General features: G+C 39.8%; 1 protein-coding gene across 3 annotated transcripts in view; it reads right to left on the bottom strand.

The window, feature by feature from the left end:
* Positions 1-214: 214 nt before the first annotated feature.
* Positions 215-27204, bottom strand: part of SNAP23 (synaptosome associated protein 23) — a 42536-nt gene continuing 15546 nt past the window's right edge. For 2 of the 3 annotated variants that reach the window (XM_036298892.1, XM_036298895.1), the window contains 8 exons: positions 22413-22516; positions 20463-20504; positions 19993-20041; positions 17921-18038; positions 10377-10409; positions 4059-4217; positions 3190-3334; positions 215-1557 (listed from right to left, as the gene is read on the bottom strand). In XM_036298892.1, coding sequence (XP_036154785.1) covers positions 1492-1557; positions 3190-3334; positions 4059-4217; positions 10377-10409; positions 17921-18038; positions 19993-20041; positions 20463-20504; positions 22413-22469 — 669 coding nt within the window. In that variant the 5' untranslated portion in view covers positions 22470-22516 and the 3' untranslated portion in view covers positions 215-1491. The remainder of the gene's footprint in view (positions 1558-3189; positions 3335-4058; positions 4218-10376; positions 10410-17920; positions 18039-19992; positions 20042-20462; positions 20505-22412; positions 22517-27204) is intronic. The other variant, XM_036298897.1, reaches the window with a different exon arrangement.

Here is a 27204-nt window from a genome sequence, read left to right as displayed (position 1 = left end):
AGCTCAAATGAGTAAAAGACTAGTAATGATTAAAATGTACCTCATGACAAATCATAGAATGGAAAGTCCTACCAGTACTTCCAATAAAAATGGTAAAGGTGCTTTCTCTTGTGAGTGCTTCTTGATTTATGGACCTTTTCCTTTACTCAATTTGTTACATAAGAGCTGATGAAATGGTTGCCCCCCCTCCAAAAAAGTCATAGAAACACACCTATTTTGAAAGAACAATTCCATTAGTTACAAAATTTAATTGTAAGGAACAAGCAGTGGTTATCGGTCAAACCAAACCACATTAATAGTTTTGATGTGTACAGGTGCCAGCTTTTCAATAAAGGTGACAAATACCAATCAGATTCTTGTAACACTGTTCAGGATCTAAACAAGTGTGATTCTGAACATAGTTCAATACACAAGGCTAAAAGAATGATAGTGCAATCATCAATAATAAAAACAAAGGCATAATTTTCCAAATCAATTTTAGTTAAACAGAATTCTAAAGTCTAAATCTACATAAAACAAAAATCTAATGATTTTTCTACCTGAGATCAAAACAAGTTTATATTTTCCTATCTAAACATAATTCTTGGCATTGAGGTAAATCTGAAATCATGTGAAATATTTTGTCAAACATTCCCCCAAAATTTTAAGCCCTGCTTTAGACAGAAATTCTCATGTTACAATACACATTTAAATATTTTTCTTCAAAGACTAATGACAAATTTATGAGGTTAATAGGCTTGAATTAGAACCATGATACTAATAATATGAAAATAAAAAGCCACTCATTTGTTCCTGTATGGTGCAATATGAAATGTGATCACAGACTCTATGTACATATATGAATCATCAAGAGTTCAGGAATTAAACTCACTTTAAGAAAACTCATCAAACTCATCCCATTCTTTTTTGAAGCAGAGGTTGCAAAGTTGTGATGTATAACAAAAATATTGTATATAAGAGCTCCAAAACCAAGTAATAGCTTAAATTGGCAATAACTGCAACTTAAAATCTAAACCCAACTAGATCTTAACTGCGGCTATGCAACTTATTGCTTTGTGGCCTGAAGGTTTTACTGAGGTAACAACCTCTTATCTCTTGCTTCTCCTCCTTGCACTCCCCCACCCCTGTCCCCAGCTTCCTATTTCGTGGCTGTCTTTGGCAATGCTTCCAAATCATGAAAGCACAAGAACCTACTCCAGTAAATGAGAAGGGTGAAAAACAATGCTATATATGATGTATAAAAACCAAGCTAAGAGTATAAACTGAGAAAGAAAATATTAGAAGGAAGGCTGAGCAGCAGTCTACCCTCAAGGAAAAAAGAGAAAATAAAAAACGGGGGGTGGGGAGGTGGGGGGTGTGACTCCTTGCCCCTCTTCCACATTATCTCCTGATCAGAAGAGTGTGGAACCAAAATTTCAAACTCTGAAAAGGCAATGACTCTGAAGGAAGAGCTAGATAAGTGAATAAATGGTAAAGAAGTACAGCAGTACTTTAGCTGTCAATGAGTTTCTTTGCTCTGGCATTGGCACCTTCAATACGATCTTTGTTGGTGTCAGCCTGAAAAAAAAAGAAAGACACCAGCATTACTTCACAAGGTAAGTTAATCTAATAAAAGTTAAATTCCAGCTTGGCCACTATGGTTCAGCAGTTGAGCATCAACCCAGGAACCAAGAGACTGCTGTTTCAATTCCTGGTCAGGGCACATGCTGGGGTTGCGGGCTCGATCCTCAGTAGGCAGCCAATCAATGATGTTCTTCTCTCCTCTCTCATCAATGTTTCTATCTCTCTATCCCTCTCCTTTCCTCTCTCTCTAAAAATCAATTTATTTATTTATTTATTTATTTTTTAATTGCTAAAAATCAATTTTTAAAAAAACATTAAAAAAGTTAAATTTCATACACTTGGAGTAATTGATACACTCAGGAAATTCAGGAAACAATTGAAGTCACATTACAAAATTCACCTTGGGCAAGAACTGATAATATCAAATTAATTTGGAAAAAACTGGGTGTATAAATATGATGAAGGTATAACAGAACTTGCCAGTATTTCTTTTTTTAAAAAAAAATATCCTTTTATTGATTTCAGAGAGGAAGGGAGAGGGAGAGATAGAAACATCAATGATGAGAGAGAATCATTGACCGTCTGCCTCCTGCACACCTGCTACTGGGGATCAAGCCAGCAACCTGGGCATGTGCCCTTGGCTGGAATGGAACCTGGGACCCTTCAGTCTGCGGGGACACTATCCACTGAGCCAAACCAGCTAGGGTAACTTGCCAGTATTTCATGAATTCTACATTTTATTCACAGTTTAACATGTCTGAAACTGGGATACATCTTATAATCAATGGCATTTAGATGCAACAAAATATAAGAATGCTCTTTTCTGCTACTGATCTGACCTTGTGGGAGTCCCCTGAACGGAATCATAGAATCCCATTTGGAGTTATCCTAAGTCTAACACAGAGATTGAAATAACCTTCCCCAAGACCTTTAGAACAGATGTATTACCACAGCCACATCAATATGTGAATAAAAATGATGGGTAATATGTAGCCTAAACCCCTTTGAAAGCATCGTTTGCCTCAATAAAATCCATTTTAAGTGACTCCACAGTGAGTCAAGCTTAAAAACTTACCCTATGCTTTAAAGTACACTGATACTTCAATAAGTAACAATGAATAAGAACGGCATTTAGATAAGACACATGAAAACATTGAACACAATTTCACTTGCAGTGTCTTTTACATTATATGAAGTAAAAAGAAAAGCAATCACCCTTTTTCATTACTCACAGGACTCTTATTTTGTGTGCCCATTCCACATGATCCATTCTGCAGAACTGATTTTTACCTTACAGACTTATGAGAATTCAGGAACTTACTAATTTATTATTTAACAACAACAATAAAAAAAACTCCAAAAGCTAACTTGCTCATTCGGGGGAAAGGTTAGAGATTCTAAGCTTCATGTGTAAAATTTTAAATGAAACCATTTCATTCCAAGTTCTTGGCTTCAAAATGAACCAATTGCCATAAGCAAAAGAAAAACTTAGCTATTGTTTTTCAATGTGCAAAAACTGGCTGCTTCATCAAAACTCTTAACACCGGTGAGGACAGGGTCCAAATATCCATTACTAAAACACTATACTAGATGTCTCATTTTCTGATGGTACTAAGAAACTTTTACCTTTTCTGTGATCCGGTCTATTTGTCGATTCTGAGCCTCAATCTCATTGCCCATGTCCAGGGCCATGTTTTTTAAATTTCCTAGGATATTGCCCACTTGACTCAGGTTCTCTTCCATTTCATCTTCTCTGGCATCATTTGTTATACTATCACAAAAAGATAGTTAATTCAGTTTTTGATGAATTCTAAATGGACTAAGTCTGGATTTAGTTTGCATAAAAACAAGCAACCAAAATTACTTTAAGCAGTGTTAGACCCAAGAAAACGTAGGTTACATTAGAAGCATTCCATAGTAAAAATGGAAAGACTAATAAAAGAGAGCAAGTGTCTTAAAGCTATGTAAGAGACAATTAAGTAACAACTCTGGAACAGTGGTTCTCAAAGTGTGACTCCCAGTATAACCTGGAAACTGAGACACAAAACATGCTAATTCTTACATTCCATTCCAGATCTACTGAAACAGAATGGAAGTAGATCCCAGCACTTGTGTTTTAACAAGCCTTCCTACAACAAAGTTGAGTAGTTGCAACAAAGACTGTATGGCCTGCAAAGTCTGAAATATTTATTATCTGACTCTTTATAGCTATTCTTATAGGATTTGGTTAACCCCTGCTCTAGAGGATACATTTTAAAACATTTTCTTATTTACATCTTACATCAGTAATTTGGAAAGTGCTGAAAAATATAAAGAAAAATCCGTAATTGAAGGCCGATATACCACAGTCAACATTTTGTCAGAAGGCTGATTTTAAAATGAAATAAATGCTATTTCTAACTGATGAGTTAGGATTCATGTATAACTATACCCATCTTCCTCAGTGAGCCATTCATTTAGGAAAGGGATAAAAATATTGAAAGGAGCTGGCATACCGTTTAATGTATCCATCCTTGGCTGCTCCTGTGGCTGCTTGTTGAGGCTGACCATTTGTTACTCGGCCTGGCTGCTTAGATACTACATTGCTAGAAGAGTTGTCTCCACCATCTCCCCATGTTGCCTTATAGGCCTTACCAGACTCAAAGTTCTTTGTCCTATAAAAGAGTCAGGAGTGCAGAGAGACCCCAAAAAGCAGGACAGGGAGAGTTGTAATTATTAGTACTTGTTACCTTCAGGATGACCTTTGTACCCTTACCAATAAGCCACATACATACATACAGCAAAATATAGATTATCGGTACTCTGAACCATCACAATATGGCATAGGAATAAAGATGAATTTTAATGCCCACTGACATTAAAATTTTTTTTTTTTAAAGTTCAAGTACTTCCACCAAATCTTCATTAAGCAGTTAGCAAGTAACAAAATGTATTTTTATTTTTTAGGCTCCCTCAGCCACTGACACTCTCCAGAAAAGAGGTTAATGGACACTAGGAAAAAAGTGTTCTTAGGCAAAGTGTTCTGGGATGCCTTAAGAGGTTCCTTGGTGGCATCTCAGAGGTTGATGAGGGATGGAAGAGTAAAAAGGCTAAGTAGGCAATACTTAGACCCCAAGTGCCCCTTACTTGAACCAGAGCAGTTCCAATTTATCAGTTTTATTAAGTTAGAAATTTGCACTAAAACTTTAAAAAGGATTTCTTAACAAACATCATAAAGGAAAGGCATGAATTACTTCCAAATTGAAAAATCAATAACTAACTAACAATCTTGGCCAAACTGGTACCAGGTATAAATCCTTTGGTTTAGGACTTTTTCATTTAAGAATTTACTTTTTCTAATTTAAAAAAAAAACACAATCCTAAATTCAGGCCTCTTAAAAATAAAAGCATAGGCTTTTGATATAACCGAAATAGCCAAAAATCAGCCAAAGCCAGAATTTTTACCAAGGGATTTACTACTCAAACTGGTATAAATAGTAATGGTATACTTAAGTGACTTTAAAATAGCTATTACAGCCCAACCGGGTGTGGCTCAGCAGTTGACTATTGACCTAGTGGCTCAGCAGTTGAGCATTAACCCAGGTACCAAGAAGTCATTGGGCCCCAGGTTGCTGGCTCAATCCCAAGTAGGAGGCAGCAGATCAATGATTCTCTCTCATCATTGATGTTTCTATCTCTCTCTCCCTCCCCCTTCCTCTCTGAAATCAATAAATTTTTAAAAAGAAAAGAAAAAATAGCTATTACAAAAAAATAACACAAATAAAACGTTTTAACTGATTGAGTAGGTACAGTTTCATTCATACAATTTTAGTTTTTTTCTATATACATAAGCAAAGCAGAATATGGCTATAATACTGTCTTCTGATTTATTCCACATAATACGTTAATGAGGAAGTTTTGAAACTACAGAAGCAGAGGAGATATTCTATAAAAATAGTGGCTCCTTCTTTAATAGGCATGTGAGGATTCATTTTTTGCAAACACAGAATTAGATCTTGGACCCTAATCATTAATGCTAAAGAAAGGGTACTACTACTTTTTTGATAAGAGGCACTGAAAAGGTAAACAAATCTATGAACACTAAAGAGCTAGTTCTCAAAGTGCCTTTCCTGGTTCCACTTTAAATTCTCACAATTAATTTCCAATGTATGCTATTATGTTTTATTAATTACTTTGTCTAATAATAAGCTATGATAAATCTTTCCTGGAACAAGGTGGGATTATATATTTTTAAATGTATAATTATCTGTTAGTTTGGTGAAACCGATTTACATGTATTCTTCGTTAATAAGGTGGATCTCGCTCTAACTGGTTTGGCTCAGTGGATAGAACGTCGGCCTGCGGACTGAAAGGTCCCAGGTTCGATCCCGGTCAAGGGCATGTACCTTGGTTGCAGGCACATCCCCAGTGGGAGGTGTGCAGGAGGCAGCTGATGGATGTTTCGCTCTCATTGATGTTTCTAACTCTCTATCCCTCTCCCTTCCTCTCTGTAAAAAATCAAAAAAAAATATTTAAAAAAAAATAAATAAGGTGGATCTCAGGCAAAATTCTAAAGCAGAGTAATAGCTAGTAAACAAAATAAACATTAGTTTTTCAGAAAGTGAATAACCAGATATATTATAATAGGAGTAATATAAGATAAGAGGGATTTTTATCAGCATGTCAGATTGTAGAAAAGGTCAAAGACTGAGGGCTGGAATCCATAAGTCACTAAATATTGACACCATGTTTCTGAAAGTCTACTCTTTATGTATTAAGACAGGACTTGTGGGCTCTTGGTCTATCAGGAGATATATACATGTTCCAACCTCCTTCTCAACTTTAAGAGATAATACTTGAAATTCCTTAAATTTTTTAGAATTCTTCCTTTCACAATTAGATATAAGGGGCATAAGATGCAAACAAACTGTTTTAACATGATATGAATGAGGTTCAATTAAGCCAGTCTATAAATGAAGAATCAGACTGGTTACTAAACCCTTATCCCTTTAAGAGGAATGGATCTCTGAAGATGTTCTTCTAATATCAAGGAGAAATTATACAAAAAGCTGACTTTGAATTTTTTTCTTTTTACAGCTTTGCATTGGATTGTCATGTTTATTTTTAAACAGGTTGCATGTTTATGAAGAAGTGATTTTTAAATGCTGTTGGTTTCATATCTTCACCCTTGTGATAGGTCCATTTCTCTTTCAGCACCTCCACTCTGGGTAATACCTTCTAGTTGCTCATGATCCTGCCACTTGCCAATATTACCCTGGAGCTTCTCCCACCAAATTAGGACACCTTTGAAAGTTACCAATTTTTAAGGGCATTGTCAGGTAGCTGCCTAACTAATAAAAATAATAATGGTTTTAATTTAATTTAATTTGTCTTCTTAGAAAGGGTCTTAAATGCTTTAAAGGTAATATTCTCCTAATTTGAGCACCAGAGTGACCTGGATGGTTTGAACATACAGATGCACAGGTTACACTATAAAAATTCTGCTTCAATATGTATGAAGCCTGGGAATTTTTTGTTGTTTCTGTTTTAGGTCATTAGCTACCCAGGCAGGGAAGATTAACACTGTTCCAAGGGACTTACAATCTGTTTTAGAAGAAGTATTTTAGATTACCGTAATAGTCTTTGCTTTTCTATATATTGAGACACTGAAGAATTGTTCTAGAGCAGGGGTGGGAACGTCCAGCGCGAGGGCTGTATAAGGCCTGTGAAATCATTTGGTCTGGCCCTGCCAAGGCATTAGGAGTCAGTTAATTAAATGTTTGACCAAGTACAGCAGGCTAATTTTTAGGTTGATAATTTTGTATGGGCCTGCGAATGATGTTATAAATATCCAAATGGCCCTTGGCAGAAAAAGGGTTCACCACCCCTGATCTAGAGGAAGCAAAGGTAAAAACCAGAAATTTTTCTTTTTTTTAAAGCTACAAGATTTAGCTCAGCTGGTAGAGCATCGACCCATAAACCAGGAGGTCACAGTTTGATTCCTGGTCAGGGCACATGCCAGGGTTTTGGGCTTTATCCCCAATGGAGAGTGTGCAGGAGGCAGCCAATCAATGATTCTCTCTCACCATTGATATTTCTCTCTCTCCCTCTCCTCTTCTCTCTCTGAAATCAATAAAAATATATTTTCTAAAAAGCTACGAGATTTGCAGTAAATTGACTTGAACCCTAATCCCAAACCTGACATTCAGTAGCTGTAAAACCTCAAGCAAACTTCCATCTCTTGAGTTTTATGTAAAACTAAGATAATAACAATACATAGTTCACAGAGCTATGAAAAGTTCTGTTGATAATGGATGCAAAATTGCTTTGAAAGCATTAGACAAAAAATTTCATTCTTTGGCTTCAACCTCAACCTCAACCTGATCCTTAGTTAACAGTTCATGCCTTTAAAGTGCACAGATTACCAATTAGTATGTTTACTCTTCTGGCCCATTAACATTCCCTAGCTTTGAGATTTATAAGTAGCTGAATATAGTTGGCATATGTTCACATAGCAAGACATCTAGGCCCAGGATGTTTTGGTTTACAGTAAAAAAATAATGGTTTTGACCTGGCCGGTATGGTTCAGGGTTGAGCAGTGACTATGAACCAGGGGGTCACGGTTCAATTCCCAGTCAAGGTACATGCCCTGTAGGGTGTGTACAGGAGGCAGCAGATCGATGATTCTTTCTCTCCCCCTCCCCCTTCCTCTTTTTGAAGTCAATAAAAACATATTTTTAAAAATAAGGTTCTGATCTGCAACAGAACTCTTTTGCGTAATAAAATTTATAGCCCCTCTAGGAAGAAATTAGACTTCATGATAAAATGTTACTCAAATTTGTGAGTTTAATGCAATTAAGAACTCTATCAGTTTAAGAAGTCTAATAACCTTTAACCATTTTTCCCCCAAATAAATCTCGTTGAAAAATGACAGGTTTGAAATAAAAATTTAAAATATCCCTTAATTAATTTAACTTCTATAAAAGCAGAAAACAAGTATCAAGATAAGAACAAATAACTTTAACAGTTTCTTTTTCTAGTTTTGGTTGTCAGCATTAGTACTAACTGATTAGCAAAAAGCAAGCCAAATATTAGCCAAATTTCTTTTATATCAAGGAGAAAAGGGGTAAAATAAATACCAATTATAGTGTGTATGTGTATTTCTCTCTCTCTCGTGTGTGTGTGTGTGTGTGTGTGTGTGTGTGTGGTTTTGGATGATCAGACTACATGGAAGAAGAAAAAGGAGACCAAGAAAAAAACAGGGTGAAAATCAAATACTTAATTTTCTAACACTTAACCACAGTCTTCATAATTCCCATAAAGATCCAAAATGAAGGAGTGAAACATTATAGTAAACAGTAGTCTGACTAGAGGGTTAACTTTCATAAAAACCAAGATTAGTTAGCTCCATATTAATTTAACATGAAACTATAGAAAACTAACACATGACATATTAGGAATTATGGAACAGATCGTAACGTATACAAAGAGGGGGGAACCTTTATTTTAAAAAAGCAGATACTAAATATTGGTAACATTTTAAATTCATATCCCACCTTGTTCCAAATGACATTTAAGATGACTGGATTGGGCAATTAATTCCTCAATTTGGTAATGACCTAAATGGTGGGGAATCCAAAGTATTACAAGCAACACTTTAATAGAGAAAATCTTGATTCTGGAACCAGAAAGGAGTAGGAAAACTTAATAAAAGATAGGACGCTGAAATCAAAGTCTATAGAAAGAGATAGATTTAGCCTGAATTCACTTACATTTGATCAGCAATAGGACAGCAATTCTCTAAAAAGATCAACCTATTTAAAACCCCTTAGGCCCTGGCTGGTGTGCCCAGTGGTTGGAACGTCGGCCCACCAACCAAAGGGTCTTGGGTTCGATTCCCAATAAAGGGCACATACCTGGGCTGCAATTTGATCCTGGGCCATAGTGGTAGGCAACTAATTGATGTGTCTCTCTCACATCGATGTCTCTCTCTCTCTCTCCCCCTCGCTCCCTCCCTTCTTTCCTTCCATTCTCTCTAGAAAATCAATGGAAAAAATATCCTCAGGGGGAAGATTAACCAAAAAAACAATAATAAATAAATAAATAAATAAATAAATAAAACCCCTTAGGAAAACATCAGGGGTATTTTTTAAAATTATATTCTTATTTATTTTAGAGAGGAAGGGAGAGGGACAGAGAGCTAGAAATATCAATGATGAGAGAGAATCATTGATCAGCTACCTCCTGCATGCCCCCTACTGGTGATCAAGCCCACCACCGGGCATGTGCCCTTGACCAGAACTGAACCCAGAACCCTTCAGTATGCAGGCCGATGCTCTATCCACTGAGCCAAACCAGCAAGGGCTTCAGGGGTATTTTTATTTTTATAATATTAAATGTTATTTAGCAAAATCTTAGTTATCAGAGCCATTAGTCAAAGGGTGGTATTATAAATTAAGGTCCTTTTTGTCAAGTCCATATTTTGGCAGACAGTACCCATCAAGAACAAATTCACTTTACATTACACACCACAGCACAGATTTAGGACAGTCTCCACCATTCACAAAATCCATGCACATGCACAGAAAAGCCATTTGAAGCATCACCTTTAGATAGTAGGTTAACAGCCCCAACTGCGCCATAAGACTGCATCTTAATGTTCCCTTTGATCAGTTACTGAGCCCGGCTTCTGATGTTAAATCTTCATTTTTAGTAAGCAGAGTAGAAAGGAAAAGATTAGGTGAGAGAATGAAATGCAGAATATAGTGAATGCCAGTCAAACAGAACAGAAGCAGCTTTAGAGTTTTCAAAACATAATGCATTTAAATTCCTGCCTGATTCCATAGAAACAACCAACATCTGAGAATCTAGATAAAAAGAAAAAATAAAAAAAACTATTTAATCAGCGCATACTTCATCTTTCCTAAGAAAGTCTGGGTAATAATATTCTTTCCTAAAATTATGCAAATTAATATGAAGAGAAGGCAAATACTAATGAAGAGGTTGTAAAACTTCCTCACTTTTTTCTTGGTGATTACAGATTTTTCTTAATTATTTCTCTTATAATTTTTGTTGGTATTTTATTTTTAAAAAATCATTTTACATGCCAACCTGACCATCAGCCAACAAGTTTCTCAAGGACATTCAATCAACAAATATTTATTGAGCACCTACTATATATTAGGTACCATGTGAGGCACAATAATAGAGTAATGATAAATAAAACCAGAGATATGCCTTACTCATCTTTCTATCCCTCCTGTGAACAGGATGAAGGAAGTGAACTCAAATGTGAACTAAAATATAATTCAATGTTATTTTAACCAATCAGAGCTGAATATTTATACCTCAATATGACACAGGATTAGAATAGTATACAATGTATAGTACCAAATTTGAACTTCTCTAGGAAATGATCCAGAAATACCAATTTGCCGTCAAACTATGTGCTATTATGTTTGATATTATAAGCACAGACTGGAGAGAGGCAAGTAAAGACAGAAGGATACCTTGCCTGAGAATGGTTAAACTGGTACACCAGGCAGTTTACTAATCTGAGACTTCCCATTTTAAGTCTGCCTCCTTTTAAACTCTTCTTAACTAGAATTACAACTCTTCAAAGTTATTCACAAAGATATAAAATTTTTAATAAGGATATGCAATATTTTGCTTTTACTAGTAGGATTCAAATAGTAGCAAGCTAACATGACATTTATTCACAATTTTAAAATTTAATCTTGGTAGTCTTATTTTTAAAATATAGTAATTCTTTAAAAAAAAATTAGCTGAGGTTACAATTCCCTTCTAATACAAGGTTCTGTTAATTAAAGCTATTTCCATGTCTTATTTAAAAAAAAAAAAAAAAAAAAAAAAGATGATTTGCTGACCTGGTTTCAATGAATACTACTAAACAAAAAGTCTCAAAGAACAAATCTACTCAAGACATTTTCTATATAGCAATACATCTAACAACAGCTACAACAAAAAAGTTCATTCTTTTGTTGCCAAGGTCAAGAAATGTAGGATATAGTTAAAAGCTAGGGCTCTACCTGGTTTGAATCTCAGCTCTTCTGCTTGCTAGTGTAGCCTCTTTGTGCCTACATTTCCCCAAAGGTAAAATGGTGAAAATAAGAAAGTCTATCTCATATTAAAGTTACTGTTAGGATTAAATTGAAAGTGTTCAGAATAGTAAGAGTCTAAATTAACATTATAGGTCCACAGCTCTTATCCAAACCCTTGGATGTGAAACATTTTGAGCAGTACCACATGATCAAATACAACAATATTTCTGCAGTGAGACAAACTGACATATTAAGTGTAATAAAGAGTATAGGAGAAACCAAGATGGCGGCATAGGTAAACACGGGAAATTGCTGCCTCACACAACCACTTCAAAAATACAACTAAAAGACAAAACAGACATCATCCAGAACAACAGGAAGGCTGGCCGAGTGGAACTTCTACAACTAGAAGGAAAGAGAAAAGCACACTGAGACTCAGAGGAGGTGTGGAAGTAAAGTGCAGGGGTACGGAGGCCCACGTGGAAAGGGCTGGCAACTGAGGACATAGTTGTCTTTTTCAATCGGGAGGGAGTCTCAAGCTCCCGACTGCTCTGAACTCCAGTTCCGGGCGAGTCTCTGGGGACCCAGACTCAAAGGGGGAGAAACTGGACTGTCTGGCATTGGGTGGAACTCGAGGGCGGCTTTCTCTCAGAGGTGGCTGCAGCGATTACCCCAGGACACTGTGACCCGGGGCCTCTTAGGGTAGTACTGAGGAGCAGCCATAGCAGCTTGCTCTGCCCTGTTGATCCCCTGAGACCCCGCCCCACCCAAGCATTTACATATGTAAGGCCTGGCCCTTTGCAATCTGAAAATTACCTAACAAACTGCAGCTGGGTCAGAGAGACCCAGAACATCCAAAAGAAGGCCCAAAGCCCCACAGCAGCTTGCATTGCTTCACAATTGGGCCTCATCTGGGCACCTCCAAACCCCAAAAAAGAAGAGGAATCTGAAGATCTCTCCATAGCTCCTGATGGGTAGCATCAGGAAGAGGCTAAATTAGCAACTCCTTAGAGATCCAAGAGCCAGTGTACCCAGTGGTCAGAGTGGGACCATCCAGATTACAACTCCTCAGATCCATAAGGGACACACTCAGGGGGCAGACTCAGTGAGCACCAAAGCCCCACTGAAGCAAGTCTTGCCCCATAAGGGTGTCTCCAGCACAGAAGTTCTACCACTGCAGACACAGCGGATTCTCACAGCCGATTGGCCTGGAGGTCAATTCCTCCCAGTGATACTTACAACAATCAAGGCTTAACTACAACAAGACTGTGCACAAAGCCCACAAAGGGGTGCACTAAGAGTGTCCACCTCAGGTAATTGGGGAGGCTGAGCCTCTGGACCCTAGAGGACACCTAGCACACAAAGCCACCCTATCAACATAGGGAAGCACAAAAAATGTGGAGACAAAGAAACAGGTCACAAATGACAGAAATGGAAGAAAGCACACTATTGGATATAGAGTTCAAAACCACGGTTATAAGGTTTTTCAAGAATTTTCTAGAAACCGCTGATAAAGTTAGTGAGACCCTCGATAAATCTAGTGAGACCCTCGAGGATATGAAAAAGGACCAACTAGAAATTAAGCATACACTGACTGAAATAAAGGATATTATACAGAATTCCAACAGCAGACTAGAGGATCGCAAGAATCAAGTCAAAGATTTGAAATACGAAGAAGCAGAAAACACCCAACCGGAAAAACAAAACGAAAAAAGAATCCAAAAATATGAAGATAGTGTAAGGAGCCTCTGAGACAGCTTCAAGGGTACCAACATCCGAATTATGGGGGTGCCAGAAGAAGAGAGAGAGCAAGATATTGAAAACCTATTTGAAGAAATAATGACAGAAAACTTCCCCTACCTGGTGAAAGAAATAGACTTACAAGTCCAGGAAGCGCAGAGAACCCCAAACAAAAGGAATCCAAAGAGGACCACACCAAGATACATCATAATTAAAATACCAAGAGCAAAAGACAAAGAGAGAATCTTAAAAGCAGCAAGAGAAAAACAGTCAATTACCTACAAGAGAGTATCCATACGACTGTCAGCTGATTCCTCAACAGAAACTATGCAGGCCAGAAGGGAGTGGCAAGAAATATTCAAAGTGATAAATACCAAGAACCTACAACCAAGATTACTTTACCCAGCAAAGCTATCATTCAGAATTGAAGGTCAGATAAAGAGCTTCACAGATAAAAAAAAGCTAAAGGAGTTTATCACCACCAAACCAGTATTATATGAAATGCTGAAAGGTATCCTTTAAGAAGAAGAAGAAAAAAAAGATAAAGATACAAATTATGAACAACAAATACACATCTATCAACAAGTGATTCTAAAAATCAAGTGAATAAATAATCTGATGAACAGAATAAACTGGTGAATATAATAGAATCAGGGGCATAGAAAGGGAGTGGACTGACTATTCTCGGGACGGAAAGGGATGTGGGGGGTGCGGGAAGAGACTGTACAAAAATGGTGCACCTATGGATGAGGACAGTGGGTGGGGGGTAAGGGCAGAGGGTGGGGTGGGAACCGGGTGGAGGGGAGCTATGGGGGGGAAAAAAGAGGAACAACTGTAATAATCTGAACAATAAAGATTTAATTTTTTTTTAAAAAAAGAGTATAAATAGCTTCAGTTCAGGTTACATTTTGTGGCCTAATTAATGAATTGTGGTACCACATTATGAAAAAGACAAATAAAAAAAACAAACCTTTGGCTTTCAGAGTCTTTTAGATTTCTGAATGATAGGTAAGAGACTGGACCTGAGTTGTTATTACTAATACCAGAATTAGTAATAGCCTTTTATGAAGAAAATTAAGACCCTGTATTGACCTTTGAGAAGCTCATGGTATGGCCGTTTATATGAAAAACCTAAACGGAAACCAGGAGATGAAACTGGAAAGGTCAAAACACTGACAGAAATGAGAGCAGATATAACTGAGGACAAGAGATACCTTAGAGGCCAAGGACTCAGACATAAAGAAAAGTAGGTGGAAGGAATTACAATCAGACATCTCTAACTCTCTCCTCTTCAGGGAACAACTGTTCTATTATAGTAATCCCTTGATTCCATCTGTTAAGAAGTGCCTTCTCTTGACCCTCTGAGAAAGAGTTCTGCTGAGGTTAGAGGTGAAAGACTGCTTCAGGACCATACTCTATCCTCTCTTTCACAAGTGTCCAAGAAAATCTTGCCCATGCTTGGCTGGGATACACAAAGAGACATAAAATTAATACTTCTGTATTTTCATTTCCCACTTTCTATGGTATTAGACCATCTTAGGATTCACTGCTCTACCTGTTCAACTGCTGACTGAGAAGTGATTTTGCTGTAGGTTCTAGGGAGGAATTCTTCCTCCTTGCTATTCTCTTAATATCTAATCTAACTAAAATTAATTTATTTTTTTCTCCTCTGTACTCTTCCAAGAGGGTACACAGAACACAGGAGAAAAGGATAAGTCTGCAAAACATAGCTAAGCGTTTGGATAAAAAAAAATTTGCGCATTTCTAACTTTTTTGCTTATAGTAATCTATTAAACCCTGAATGACAGTCATAGTTAATAAAATATGCAATTTTGGAGACTTATCCAAGGTCTAAAGAGATCAACAGACTTGTTTTAGAATAGGAAGCCAATGGACAAGCATAGATAGAGCACTGTCAAATAGTAACTTCTTGTGCCTAAAACAACACTGAAGTTAATCAAAGCAACTTAACTCTATTTTCTCTAGTAGCAATGGCACAGAGAAGGTTATCATGTGAAAGCACTTATCAGAAATTATGACAGTATAACAAAAGTTCCTCCATTACTAACTCCTTTGGGGAGTAAAAATGCTGAGTCTGTAAACCTTTGTATCACATTCTTGGTTTACCACACCCTGAGACAACTAGATGGAAGTATGAAAGCTTATGAAGCTCTTAGAAGATGAATACTCTTCAGCAGTTATGATAGCCATTCAATCTCCAGACACTGCCCTTTAACTAAGGATAAAGTTCAAAGTTGTTTTGTTAATTAATTCTTAAAACAAAGATGAGCTCCAACAGAAGGTAAGATAATGATTAATTGACTTAGTCCAAACCTCAGTGTGATCTGAATAATATAATATTTGTCAACACCATGGAGTTTGATTTACCCTAGAATAAGTAAAGAATTTAAATATTCAAATGCAGTCGCCAAGAAGAAAGAATTCCTTCCTGTCAAGCATAATCTCATACACTATATACAAAGAGTTTAAAGACTTTTATCTCCTAGTTTACTAGCAATCTCAGATCTTTGGAGTCTGTTTTGAGTTTTCCTTCCTCGTGTTTGATATACAATCAGCTGATTTTAAAAGAATCTGACTTACATTTTTTTCTCTAATCTCAATGATAAGGTCTTACCTCACAGGCCTAGATTACAAAAAGTTTCGACCTAGTCTTGTGTGTAGTTATATATTCCCTCCAAACCATCAACTCCTTACTCTGGCATTCAAGTTACTCTACAGCCTACTTATGTCTTATTTTCCACTTCTCATCTATATAAATCATGCAGCTCAGTTAAATCAAGCTTGTCTGTAATGTTTGTTTACATTAAATCTCCCACAAAAAATGCCTTCCCAGTTCTTCCATGTCCATCCAGATCCTTCTAATCACTCAGAGCCTAATTCAAGTCCTATCTATAATAATCATATCTAATAATAGACAAACATGGTAATTGACCGTACCTCCGCTACGCCTCTCATCGGCTAATCAGCATTATATGCAAATTAACCACCAACAAATATGGTGGCTAATTTGCATACTGCAGGCAGGGTGGGACAGCACCATCCCGCCTGCCCTGCTGCCTTCCGGGCCTGCTATCTGCGACCCAGGGCGGCGGGCGTCCCGTGTGCAACCCGGCCCGGGGCGGCCAGGCAGGGCAGCGAAGGCTTGAAAGCGGCTCCGGCTGGAGCGAAGGCCTGGGTCCCAGGTGCTGGAGGAAAACTGGTGCCGGCAGCCAGGGGAAGGGAAAGCCTAATACACGAATCTTTTTGTGCAACAGGCCTCTAGTCTATAATAATAAAAGCATAATATGCTAATTAGACCAGACAGCCAAATGACCTTCCAGACGTCCTTCCCAACGAAGCTGTGGTGGCAGAGGCTGAGGCAGAGGCAGTTAGGGGTGATCAGGCAGGCAGCAGAGTGGTTAGGAGCCATCAGGCAGGAAGGCAAGTGGTTAGGGCCGATCAGGCAGGCAGGCAGGCAAGTGGTTAGAGGCGATGAGGTAGGCAGGCAGAGGCAGTTAGGGGCAATGAGGCAGGCAGGCGAGTGGTCAGGGGCAATGAGGCAGGCAGGCAGAGGCGGTTAGGGGCAATGAGGCAGGCAGGCGAGCAGTTAGGGGTGCTGAGGCAGGCAGGCAGAGTCATTAGGGGCGATGAGGCAGGCAGGCAAGCAGTTAGGGGCCATCAGGCAGGCAGGCAAGTGGTTAGAGGCAATCAGGCAGGCAGGCAGAGTGGTTAGGGGAAATTAGGCAGGCAGGCAAGCAGTTAGGAGCGATGAGGCAGGCAGGCAGAGGCGGTTAGGGGTGATGAGGCAGGCATGCAATGTAGTTAGGGACAATCAGGCAGGCGAGCGGTTAGAACCCAGTGGTCCCAGATTGTGAGAGGAATGTCCGACTGCCCGTTCAGGCCTGATCCCACAGAATGAGCAGTTGGGCACCCCCTGAGGGGTCCTAGATTGCGAGAGGGTGCAGGCTGGGCTGAGGGACGCCCCCATGCACGATTTCGTGCACTGGGCCTCTAGTCTTTCCTATAAGATGCTCTATAAATCAACCTTTATATATTCTGTACCCTTTGCCTTAGTTGATAACACATCATCTAGCACTAGATTTATATATTTTTTACGCTTTGCTATTCTTCCTCATACATCCAACCATAGGGTTAAGTCTTTTGAAGACAGGACCCAAGTCCTTTACTCCCCTGGCCATCCTCATGCAACTACCACAGAATATATATTTTGTTAATCCTCCTTGTTTGAAAGGAAAAAACACTAATTCCATCCACTTTGTATTATCCAGATGTGTATCTCCCAATCTTTTTGTGTATTACTAAAAAAGAAATTGGAACTTGATCCAAGAATTGATCAAATTTAAGCCATGGTTTTCAGTGAATCTGCCCATTTAACATGAAAAGCTTGATCTGCCTGAGGGAGAAATAGCTTAAGTTTATCTAACAAATTTCCTTATTTAGGCCCAGTCACACTTCATTACCTTCTTTGGGGATTGGGGGACGGGTGCGGGGAGGGGAGAGGGTGAGGATGCTCTTACTTTAAATTATTTTTAAAAGATCCTGGTTTATCAACTCACCTATTACATGGGCAGACACAAAGACCACAGCACTTGTTGAGTTCTGTTAAAGTCTTCTCTGCCTCTTTCATGTCTTTATTTATTTGATCCATGCCTTCTTCTATGCGGTTTAGTTGTTCTAAGAATAAATTGTGGAAGTTACATTCATAATGCTAACTATTATTATAAAACAGCAAACTTCAACCTTTAATCCAACAATAACACACCATAGTGACTGTATTAGTGCCAGAAGGTTTTACATACTGTCCAACATTAAAGCAATCTTTCACATACTAATCCTGAGGCACCTGGACTCTTACTAGGGATAGATCTGTTCTAAAGAAATCTGTATAGCCGAAACCGGTTTGGCTCAGTGGATAGAGCGTCGGCCTGCGGACTGAAAGGTCCCAGGTTCGATTCCGGTCAAGGGCATGTACCTGGGTTGCGGGCACATCCCCGGTGGGGGATGTGCAGGAGGCAGCTGGTCGATGTTTCTCTCTCATCGATGTTTCTGACTCTATCTCTCTCCTTTCCTCTCTGTAAAAAATCAATAAAATATATTTAAAGAAATCTGTATAATAAGAGCATGTGAGGATTTATTTAGAGATCACCCCTGCAACCAAATTAAGTGTACTGTGGCCAGACCAGATCTCCAGCATTTCTCTCATTGAATAGGTTCAACACCTGTGGGCTGTCATAAGACTAGTAAAACTAGACCAGATGATTCAAGGCCAATTCAAATGGAATGTTTCCAAGCTCACCAGAATCTAGACCTATTTAAGAACTTGATTTCTGCTGAAACTGGTTTGGCTCAGTGAATAGAGCGTCGGCCTGCGGACTGAAAGGTCCCGGGTTCGATTCCAGCCAAGGGCATATGCCTGGGTTGCGGGCACATCCCCAGTGGGAGATGTGCAGGAGGCAGCTGATCGATGTTTCTCTCTCATCGATGTTTCTAACTCTCTATCTCTCTCTCTTCCTCTCTGTAAAAAAATCAATAAAATATATTTAAAAAAAAAAAAAAGAACTTGATTTCTGAAAATGCAAAAATATCACAATGTCTAATGTATATAATGCACAGGATAAGTCCTACTACCAAACAAATGACTGGTATACAACTCGACATTGTTGTCCCTACCTCCAATCTATAATAATAAAAGAGTATTATGCTGATTAGACCAGATAGCCAAACGACCTTCCGGACATCATTCTGGACGTCCTTCCGGACGAAGCTGCTGCGGCAGGGGCAGAGGCTGAGGCGGTTAGGGGCAATCAGGCAGGCAGGTGAGCAGTTAGGGACGATCAGGCAGGCAGGCAAGTGGTTAGGGGCGATCAGGCAGGCAGGCAGAGTGGTTAGGGGTGATCAGAAAGAGCGGTTAGGGGTGATCAGGCAAGTAGGCAAGCAGTTAGGAGCGATCAGGCAAGCAGAGCAGTTAGGGGCGATCAGGCAGGCAGGTGAGCAGTTAGGGACGATCAGGCAGGCAGGCAAGTGGTTAGGGGCGGATCAGGCAGGCAGGCAGAGTGGTTAGGGGTGATCAGGCAGGCAGGCAGAGTGGTTAGGGGTGATCAGAAAGAGCGGTTAGGGGTGATCAGGCAAGTAGGCAAGCAGTTAGGAGCAATCAGGCAAGCAGAGCGGTTAGGGGCGATCAGGCAGGCAGGTGAGCAGTTAGGGTCGATCAGGCAGAGCGGTTAAAGGCAATCAGGCAGGCATGCAAGTGGTTAGGGGTGCTGAGGCAGGCAGGCTAGTGGTTAGGGGCAATGAGGTAGGCAGGCAGAGTGGTTAGGGGTGATCAGACAAGCAGGCAGGTGAGGAGCCAGCAGTCCCAGATTGCGAGAGGGATGTCTGAGGAGTCCTGGATTGCGAGAAGGTGCAGGCCAGGCTGAGGGACCCCCCCCACCCCATGCACCAATTCCATGAACCGGGCCTCTAGCTAGTAATAAACATAATATAATTCAAATCAGAAGAAAGAAGTAAACATTCTTATCTTACAAAAGGAAAGCACTCCCAAAGACTTAATTTTATATATGGCTGATTTGAAAGGGCTTTCTGACATCATAAGTCAAATCAAAAGTTTCTGTCAATAACTTCAACTCACCCCCTTGTTCATCCAGCATAGTGATGGTCTTGATTCCCGCATCCTGAGACTAAAAGAAGGAAAAATAGCTGATAGCACAACAAAACTTAGCAAAAATAACACACAAAAACTGTAAGGCCTGACAAATAACAGGAGAGAATCATTTAGAAACTTAAGTTCTTAGAGGAGTATAACCAGAGAAAATTAATATCTCCAAACCAACATACTTTAACATACTACCCCTCTCCCCTCAAATAATTAAATCACAAACTCATGGTACACTGATCTTCCCTGTCATATTCCAATACTGTCAATGGGGGGAAAAGTCTCGTTAGTGCATGGTTTGACAATGATTTCATCAACTGCTGGTGTCAAATAATGAAGCTTATTGATACAACGCCCTTAACTCTTAATACCAATTCCAGCTTGTGATATTAGGATCCCTCCTACATAGTATCTGTATTTAACTTAATAAGTAAACACTTTCTTACCTCAATGGCTAAACCCAGGATTCTCCTTGTACTTTCCAGAGACTAGGAAAAAAATAAGAATTGTATTATTCTCAAACATGTACAAAAAAGGAAAAATCTGATCACAGGCCATATTCATGATGCTACTCTATTTTTAAAGATTACCCCCACACACAATAGAATACTATGCAGCTGTAAAAAAGGATCTCTTATCCTTTGAGATGGCATGGAGGAACCTGGAGAGTATTATGCTAAGTGAAAAAAGCCAATCACAGAAAGACAAATATCACATGATCTCACTTACATGTGGAATCTAATGAATAAAATAAATTGATGAACAAAATAGATCCAGAGACATTGAACCATGCAACAGACTGGTGTATTTCAGAGGGAAGGGGGGGAGGGGAGAGGGATTAAACAAAGAAATTATATGCATATGCATAACCCATGGACAGACTAAATAGTGAAGCAAAGGCCTAGGGAGGGGGTGGGAGCAGGTCAAGGGGTGGGGGGAGGGGATATCTGTAATATTTTCAACAATAAAGATAAATTAAAAATAAATAAAGAAAAAATGTTGCCAGCACATCAATTCCTCCCTTAAAACAGGGGTGGGGAATGTCCAGCCCTCAGGCCATATAAGACCTGTGAAATCATTTGGTCTGGCCCTGCCAAGGCATTATGGGTAAGTTAATTAAATGTTTGACCAAATATAGCAGGATAATTTTTAAGTTGATAATTTTGTATGGCCCACAAATGGTATTATAAATATCCAAATGGCCCTTGGCAGAAAAAAGGTTTCCCACCCCTGCATTAAAACAACCAAACAAAAAGTTGAAAACTTCCTACCAGGTACTCATTAAGAAAAAATATGAAGGGTGAAGTTAATGGAATTTATACAATTTTTTAAAAATATATTTTACTGATTTTTTACAGAGAGGAAGGGAGAGGGATAGAGAGTTAGAAACATCGATGAGAGAGAAACATCGATCAGCTGCCTCCTGTACACCTCCTACTGGGGATATGCCTGCAACCAAGGTACATGCCCTTGACCGGAATCGAACCTGGGACCCTTCAGTCCGCAGGTCGATGCTCCATCCACTGAGCCAAACCAGTTAGGGCAAGGATTTATAAAAGTTTAATGTAAGCAGGAACCTAAGTATATTACACAGATATCAGAAAGTTCTGTTAAAATTAACCGTCCAGAATTCCTCAAGTCTACAGTATATTTGATGTAAGTAACTGTTAGGTAATAATTACCTAAAAAATAATCATATAAACTGTTTTCATTTACTGTATTTAGTTTTTTGGTAAAATGAAAAAATAAGGAGCTAGTAATGGCACTGTAGGGCAAATGCATTCTTTGATATAAAGGGACTTGGAAGAGGCCAAAATGGTCTTCTAAAGAAGTCCTCTCATCCCTCCACTGTGAACACTACAAGAAAATTAATTATAGGGGAACCTCGGTTTTTGAACTTAATTTGTTCCGGAAGCTGTTCAAAAACTGAATCATTTTTTCCCATTAGAAATAATGTAAATTGAATTAATCTGTTCCAGACCCCCAGTGATTCCCTGTTTTAACCTTTCTCATATACAGTACATGTCTACTGTACTATTTAATCTATAAACACTTTAAAAACAAAAAGGACATGAAATGTAAATGAAAATTTAACAAAAAGGAAAGTAAATGTACAGTAAAAAATGAAAATTTTACAATAATTATAAGCAGCAACAAAAGCAAAACAAAAAAAAAAACAACACAAAAATATTCACGGCACAATATCTTAAGATTTTAACAGCGGTAAATTGACTCATATTTGCGCATTCTCTCCTTTGTTTGTCGCCTGAGAGATACAGGACTTATCGTAGAGGTATCAGCAGAAAAGGATTATAAGGTTAAGAAGTGAACTGTTTGAGATGGGAGAAGTCCGAGAAACAAGGTTCTATTGTGCTTATTCCAAGTAAAACATTTACCTCATCAGTAACCTGGTGAGCCCTCAACTGAATTTCTTCTGATGACAGATTATCCATGATGAATTAAACCTTCTGATAGGCACAGAAACTGAAATGTAGATACTCTGTAAGAATAAGAATACAAAAAACAAATTTGTTTGACCAGAATGTGGACTTTGGAGTTTAAGATATTTACCTTGAAAAAAGGATAAAAGGGCCTGTCTATCTCACAGGTGAAGAAACTAAAACAGAGAGGATTAATGGATGCTTAAATGCTAGTTAGTACCAGAGGTGAACCTAAAACTAGTGAAGTGCTGTTTCTAATAGGAAAGTGGTCCCTCTACTTTGAGAAGGAAGGTATTACTAGAACACAAGCTTTAAAGACTTAAAATAAATTTGTGGTTATACAATGTTCATTATACAATGTTTGAATATGAAAAAGCAATAAGGTGAAGAAGGCTAGGTTAGGCAGTGTTCCATCAGTAATATAACAAAATTCAAAGTCATGTGCCTGAAGAACACATTCTAAATATGCTATTTGTCCAGGCTACTCATTAGAGAAAATAAAATATTTTCATTCTTAAAAAGAAGAGGGTAATCCTATATAATAAAAGCCTAATATGCAAACTGTCCCCTTGACCAGGAGTTCGACCAGGGGGCAGGGCGGTCAGCGGTGGCGGCGGCATGTGCTAGGTGGGGGAGAGGGGGAGAAGGAAGGTGCCCAGGCCAGCAGCTGATCGGTGCACAAATTTCATGCACTGGACCTCCAGTCTTGATATAAGAGCCCAGAAAAGAACTAAGGTTTTTATTAACAGTAGACCCACACTTTCCAATTACTATATTGTTTGCTGTTTTAGTGAAGTCATTAAGTAGCAGAACAATTATTCTCTTATACACAGTAACTCATAAAGAGGTCTCATAGACATTCAAACTAAAAACATAATTAGTTGTTATTGAGTACTACTGTTATGTATGTGGAGCCCTATCCTATATAATAAAGAGGGAATATGCAAATTGACCATCACTCCTCCACAAAGATGGCATAGCCCACAGCAGAGGCTGAGTTGCTGTAACGAGCCTTAACAAGCAATCAGCAGGGACCTGAGGCCGCACCTCAGACCGCACCTCCCCGACCCTGGCGCCAGGCCGGGGGGACCTCAGGCCATGCCCCCTGCCCAACAGGGCTTGATGGGGGACCTGAGGCCATGTCCCCCGCCTGGCAGGGTTTGACAGGGGACCTCAAGGTACGACCGCTGTCGCAGTGCTGGGCCAGGGGACCTCAGGCTGCTCCCCTTACCCCGACACCAGGCCAGGGAACCTCAAGCCACGCCCCCCACCTGGCGGGGCTTGATGGGGGACCTCAGGCTGCGCCCTCCACCCCGGCACCAGGCCAGAGGACCTCAGGCCATGCCCCCTGTCCAGCGGGGCTTGATGGGGAACCTCAGGCCATGACCCCCACCCCGGCACATGGCCAGGGGACCTGAGGCTGCGACCCCCACCCGGTGGGGCTTGATGCGGGACCTCAAGGTGCGCCTCCATCCCCGGTGCTGGGCCAGGGAACCTCAGGCTGCTCCCCCAGCTCTGGAGGCAGAATGGGGGACCTCAGGCCGTGCCCCCCGCCCGGCAGGGCTTGACGGGGGACCTCAAGGTGTGACCCCTTGCCCCAGTGCTGGGCCGGGGGACCTCAGGCTGCTCCCCTTGCCCCAGGCCAGGGGACCTCAGGCCATAACCCCTGCCCAGCAGGGATCGACAGGGGACCTCAGGCCACACACCCCAAACAACGGGGCTTGACAGGGGATCTCAGGCCGTTTTTTCCCCCACCTGGCAGAGCTTGACGGGGGACCTCAAGGCATGCCCCCCACCCCGGCCCAGGCTGGGGGACCTCAGGCTGCGCCCCTGCCCCGGCACTGGGCCAGGGGACCTGAGGCTGTACCCCCCTGCCCAGCAGGGCTTGACAAGGGTGGGACCGGCCAGATCTGGATCTAGCCCAATGGGGGTGGGGGGGCGGCCAGGTCTAGGTCTCGTGCAATTTTGAGGCACATGTGGATGGGCGGGGACTTGACTCTGGGTCCCATGGTGCGTCCCAAATTCTGACAGGAGGAAGATTTTCATATACATTTTACTAATTTTCTTTCATCTCTGACACTTCTATTATAGAGAAAGGGCAAATAGCAATATTAAAATATTTCCTCTAATTTCCTTTTAATATGCACGAATTCTGTGCACCAGGCCACTAGTGGGATAATAAGCAACGTGTGACAGATCTAGGCTGTTTTCTTTCTTACTTTTTTATTTAAGGAGAGGAAGGCAGAGGGAGAGAGAAACATCCATCAGTTGCCTCCCATACTGTACGTGCTGATGCAATCTGAGTAAGTGCCAGGACAGGAATCGAACTCACGACCCTTCGGAGCACAGGCTGATGTTCCAACCACTGAGAAACACTGGCCAGGGCTAGGCTGTTTACTTTTCATTTGCTAGCTTTGTATTTTTGAAAACTAATTTTACGAAAACGCTTTCAATGACACAGATAAATCTGGCTCACATTCTGGATTTGCCCCCGGGGACATCTGGCAATGTCTACAGACAGTTTTTTGGGTGTGTTTTGTTTTGTTTAAAGATTTTTCAATTGATTTTTAGAGAGAGAGGGAGAGAGAGAGAAACATTGATCAGCTGCCTCCCGCATACCCACTAAAGGAGATCAAGCTCATAACCAGGGCATACACCCTGACTGGGAATTGAACTGGCAACCTTTCAGTGCACAGGAAGATGCCCAATCAACTGAGCCACACTAGCCAAGGCTAGAATCAGGTTTTTTGATTGTCACAAGCTTGGTTGGGGGTAGTGTTACTGGCATCTAGTTGAGAGGCCAGGGATGTTGCTACCAGTAAATATCCTATAATGCTCCACAACAAAGAATTATCTGGCCCAAAATATCAAAATGCTGAGGTTGAGAAATCCTGCCATGGAGTGCATGCACTGATAAACAGGGAACCTAGGTAATGTCCTAGACTGAACTCTTGTGTTATATCTTTGTATCTCTAATACCTAACAGGATCTGACAGTTGTAAATGTGTGCTGAATGAACAAATAAGTAGAAAAACAAGGTGTATTCTCAAAGTATTTTAATGGATTTTAGAAACAAAGCTACAACAAGTAATAGTATCACAAAGCCTGCAAATAACCACTACAACAACAAACCAAAAACTGCCATTACATGTATATGGTCTGGAATGGCCTGCTGGTCACATACAAATCTTTTTAGTCCCATTCATAGCTAACCAACATTTTAAGTAGAATAGTCTTTGGTAAAACAAAAAGTGAGATTACTACATTCCCAGCATAGGAATGTTTAAAATTCTGTCATAGCTCTTCGGTGTTTTTAAGGTCTAATTCAGATTTTTAAAAATTATTTTCTTTTTAAAATATGTTTATTGATTTCAGAGAGGAAAGGAGAGGGAGAGAGATATAGAAACATGGATGATGAGAGAGAATCATCGATCAGCTGCCTCCTGGATTCCCCCCTACTGGGGATTGAGCCTGTAACCCGGGCATGTACCATGACCAGGCATTGAACCATGACCTCCTGGTTCACAGGTGGATGCTCAACTACTGAGCAACACCAGCCAGGATAATTAAGATTTTGAGCCTTGCTTAAAGCTGTTAATCCTCATGAAAAATAATGTTATCATTAATTATTATTGCAAAAAGATGAAAATTTAATTTTATACCTTGCTTGCCATAGCATGACTGCAGTTCTGGCAAAAGTTTCATATTCTAAGACATAGAGGACTTTTTAAAAAAACTCTTTATTGTTTAAAGTATTACATATAGTATTACATATGTCTCCTTTTCCCCCCATTGACCTCTCCCTGCCACCTCCATCCCCCAGCACATGCCCTCACCCCCTTAGTGTCTGTGTCCATTGGTTATGCTTATATGCATGCATACAAGTCCTTTCGTTGATCTCTTACCTGCCCCCCAACCACGGTCCCCATCCTACTCCCCTGCATTCCCTCTGAAGTTGGACAGTCTGTTCGATGCTTCTCGTCTCTGCAACTATTTTTGTTCATCAGTTTATGTTACACATTATATTCCACAAATGATATATATCATGTGATATCTATCTTTCTCCGACTGGCTTATTTCGCTTAGCATAATGCTCTCTATGTCCATCCATGCTGTTGCGAATGGTAAGAGTTCTTTCTTTTTTACAGCAGCATAGTATTCCATTATGTAGATGTACCAGTTTTTTAATCCATTCATCTGCTGATGGGCACTTAGGCTATTTCCAAATCTTAGCTATTGCAAATTGTGCTGCTATGAACATAGAGATGCATATATCCTTTCTGATTGGTGTTTCTGATTTCTTAGGATATATTCCTAGAAGTGGGATTACTAGATCAAATGGGAGTTCCATTTTAAAATTTTTGAGGAAACTCCATACTGTTTTCCACATTGGCTGCACTAGTCTGCATTCCCACCAGCAGTGCACAAGGGTTCCTTTTTCTCCACATCCTCACCAGCACTAGTTGTTTGTTGATTTGTTGATAGCCATTCTGACAGGTATGAGATGGTACCTCAGTGTTGTTTTGATTTGTATCTCTCGGATGATTAGTGACTTTGAGCATGTTTTCATATGTCTCTTGGCCTTCTGTATGTCCACTTTCGAAAAGTGTCTTTTTAGGTTCTTCGCCCAATTTTTTGATTGGATTGTTTATCTTCCTTTTGTTAGTATGTATGAGTTCCCTATAAATTTTGGAGATTAGACCCTTATAGGAGATAACATTGGCAAATACGTTCTACCATGCAGTAG

The sequence above is a fragment of the Myotis myotis genome, unplaced genomic scaffold (genome assembly GCF_014108235.1).
Source record: "Myotis myotis isolate mMyoMyo1 unplaced genomic scaffold, mMyoMyo1.p scaffold_m19_p_1, whole genome shotgun sequence".
NCBI lineage: Eukaryota > Metazoa > Chordata > Mammalia > Chiroptera > Vespertilionidae > Myotis > Myotis myotis.
The sequence above is the reverse complement of the archived record's forward strand: the minus strand, read 5'-3'. Positions and strand labels throughout refer to the sequence as shown.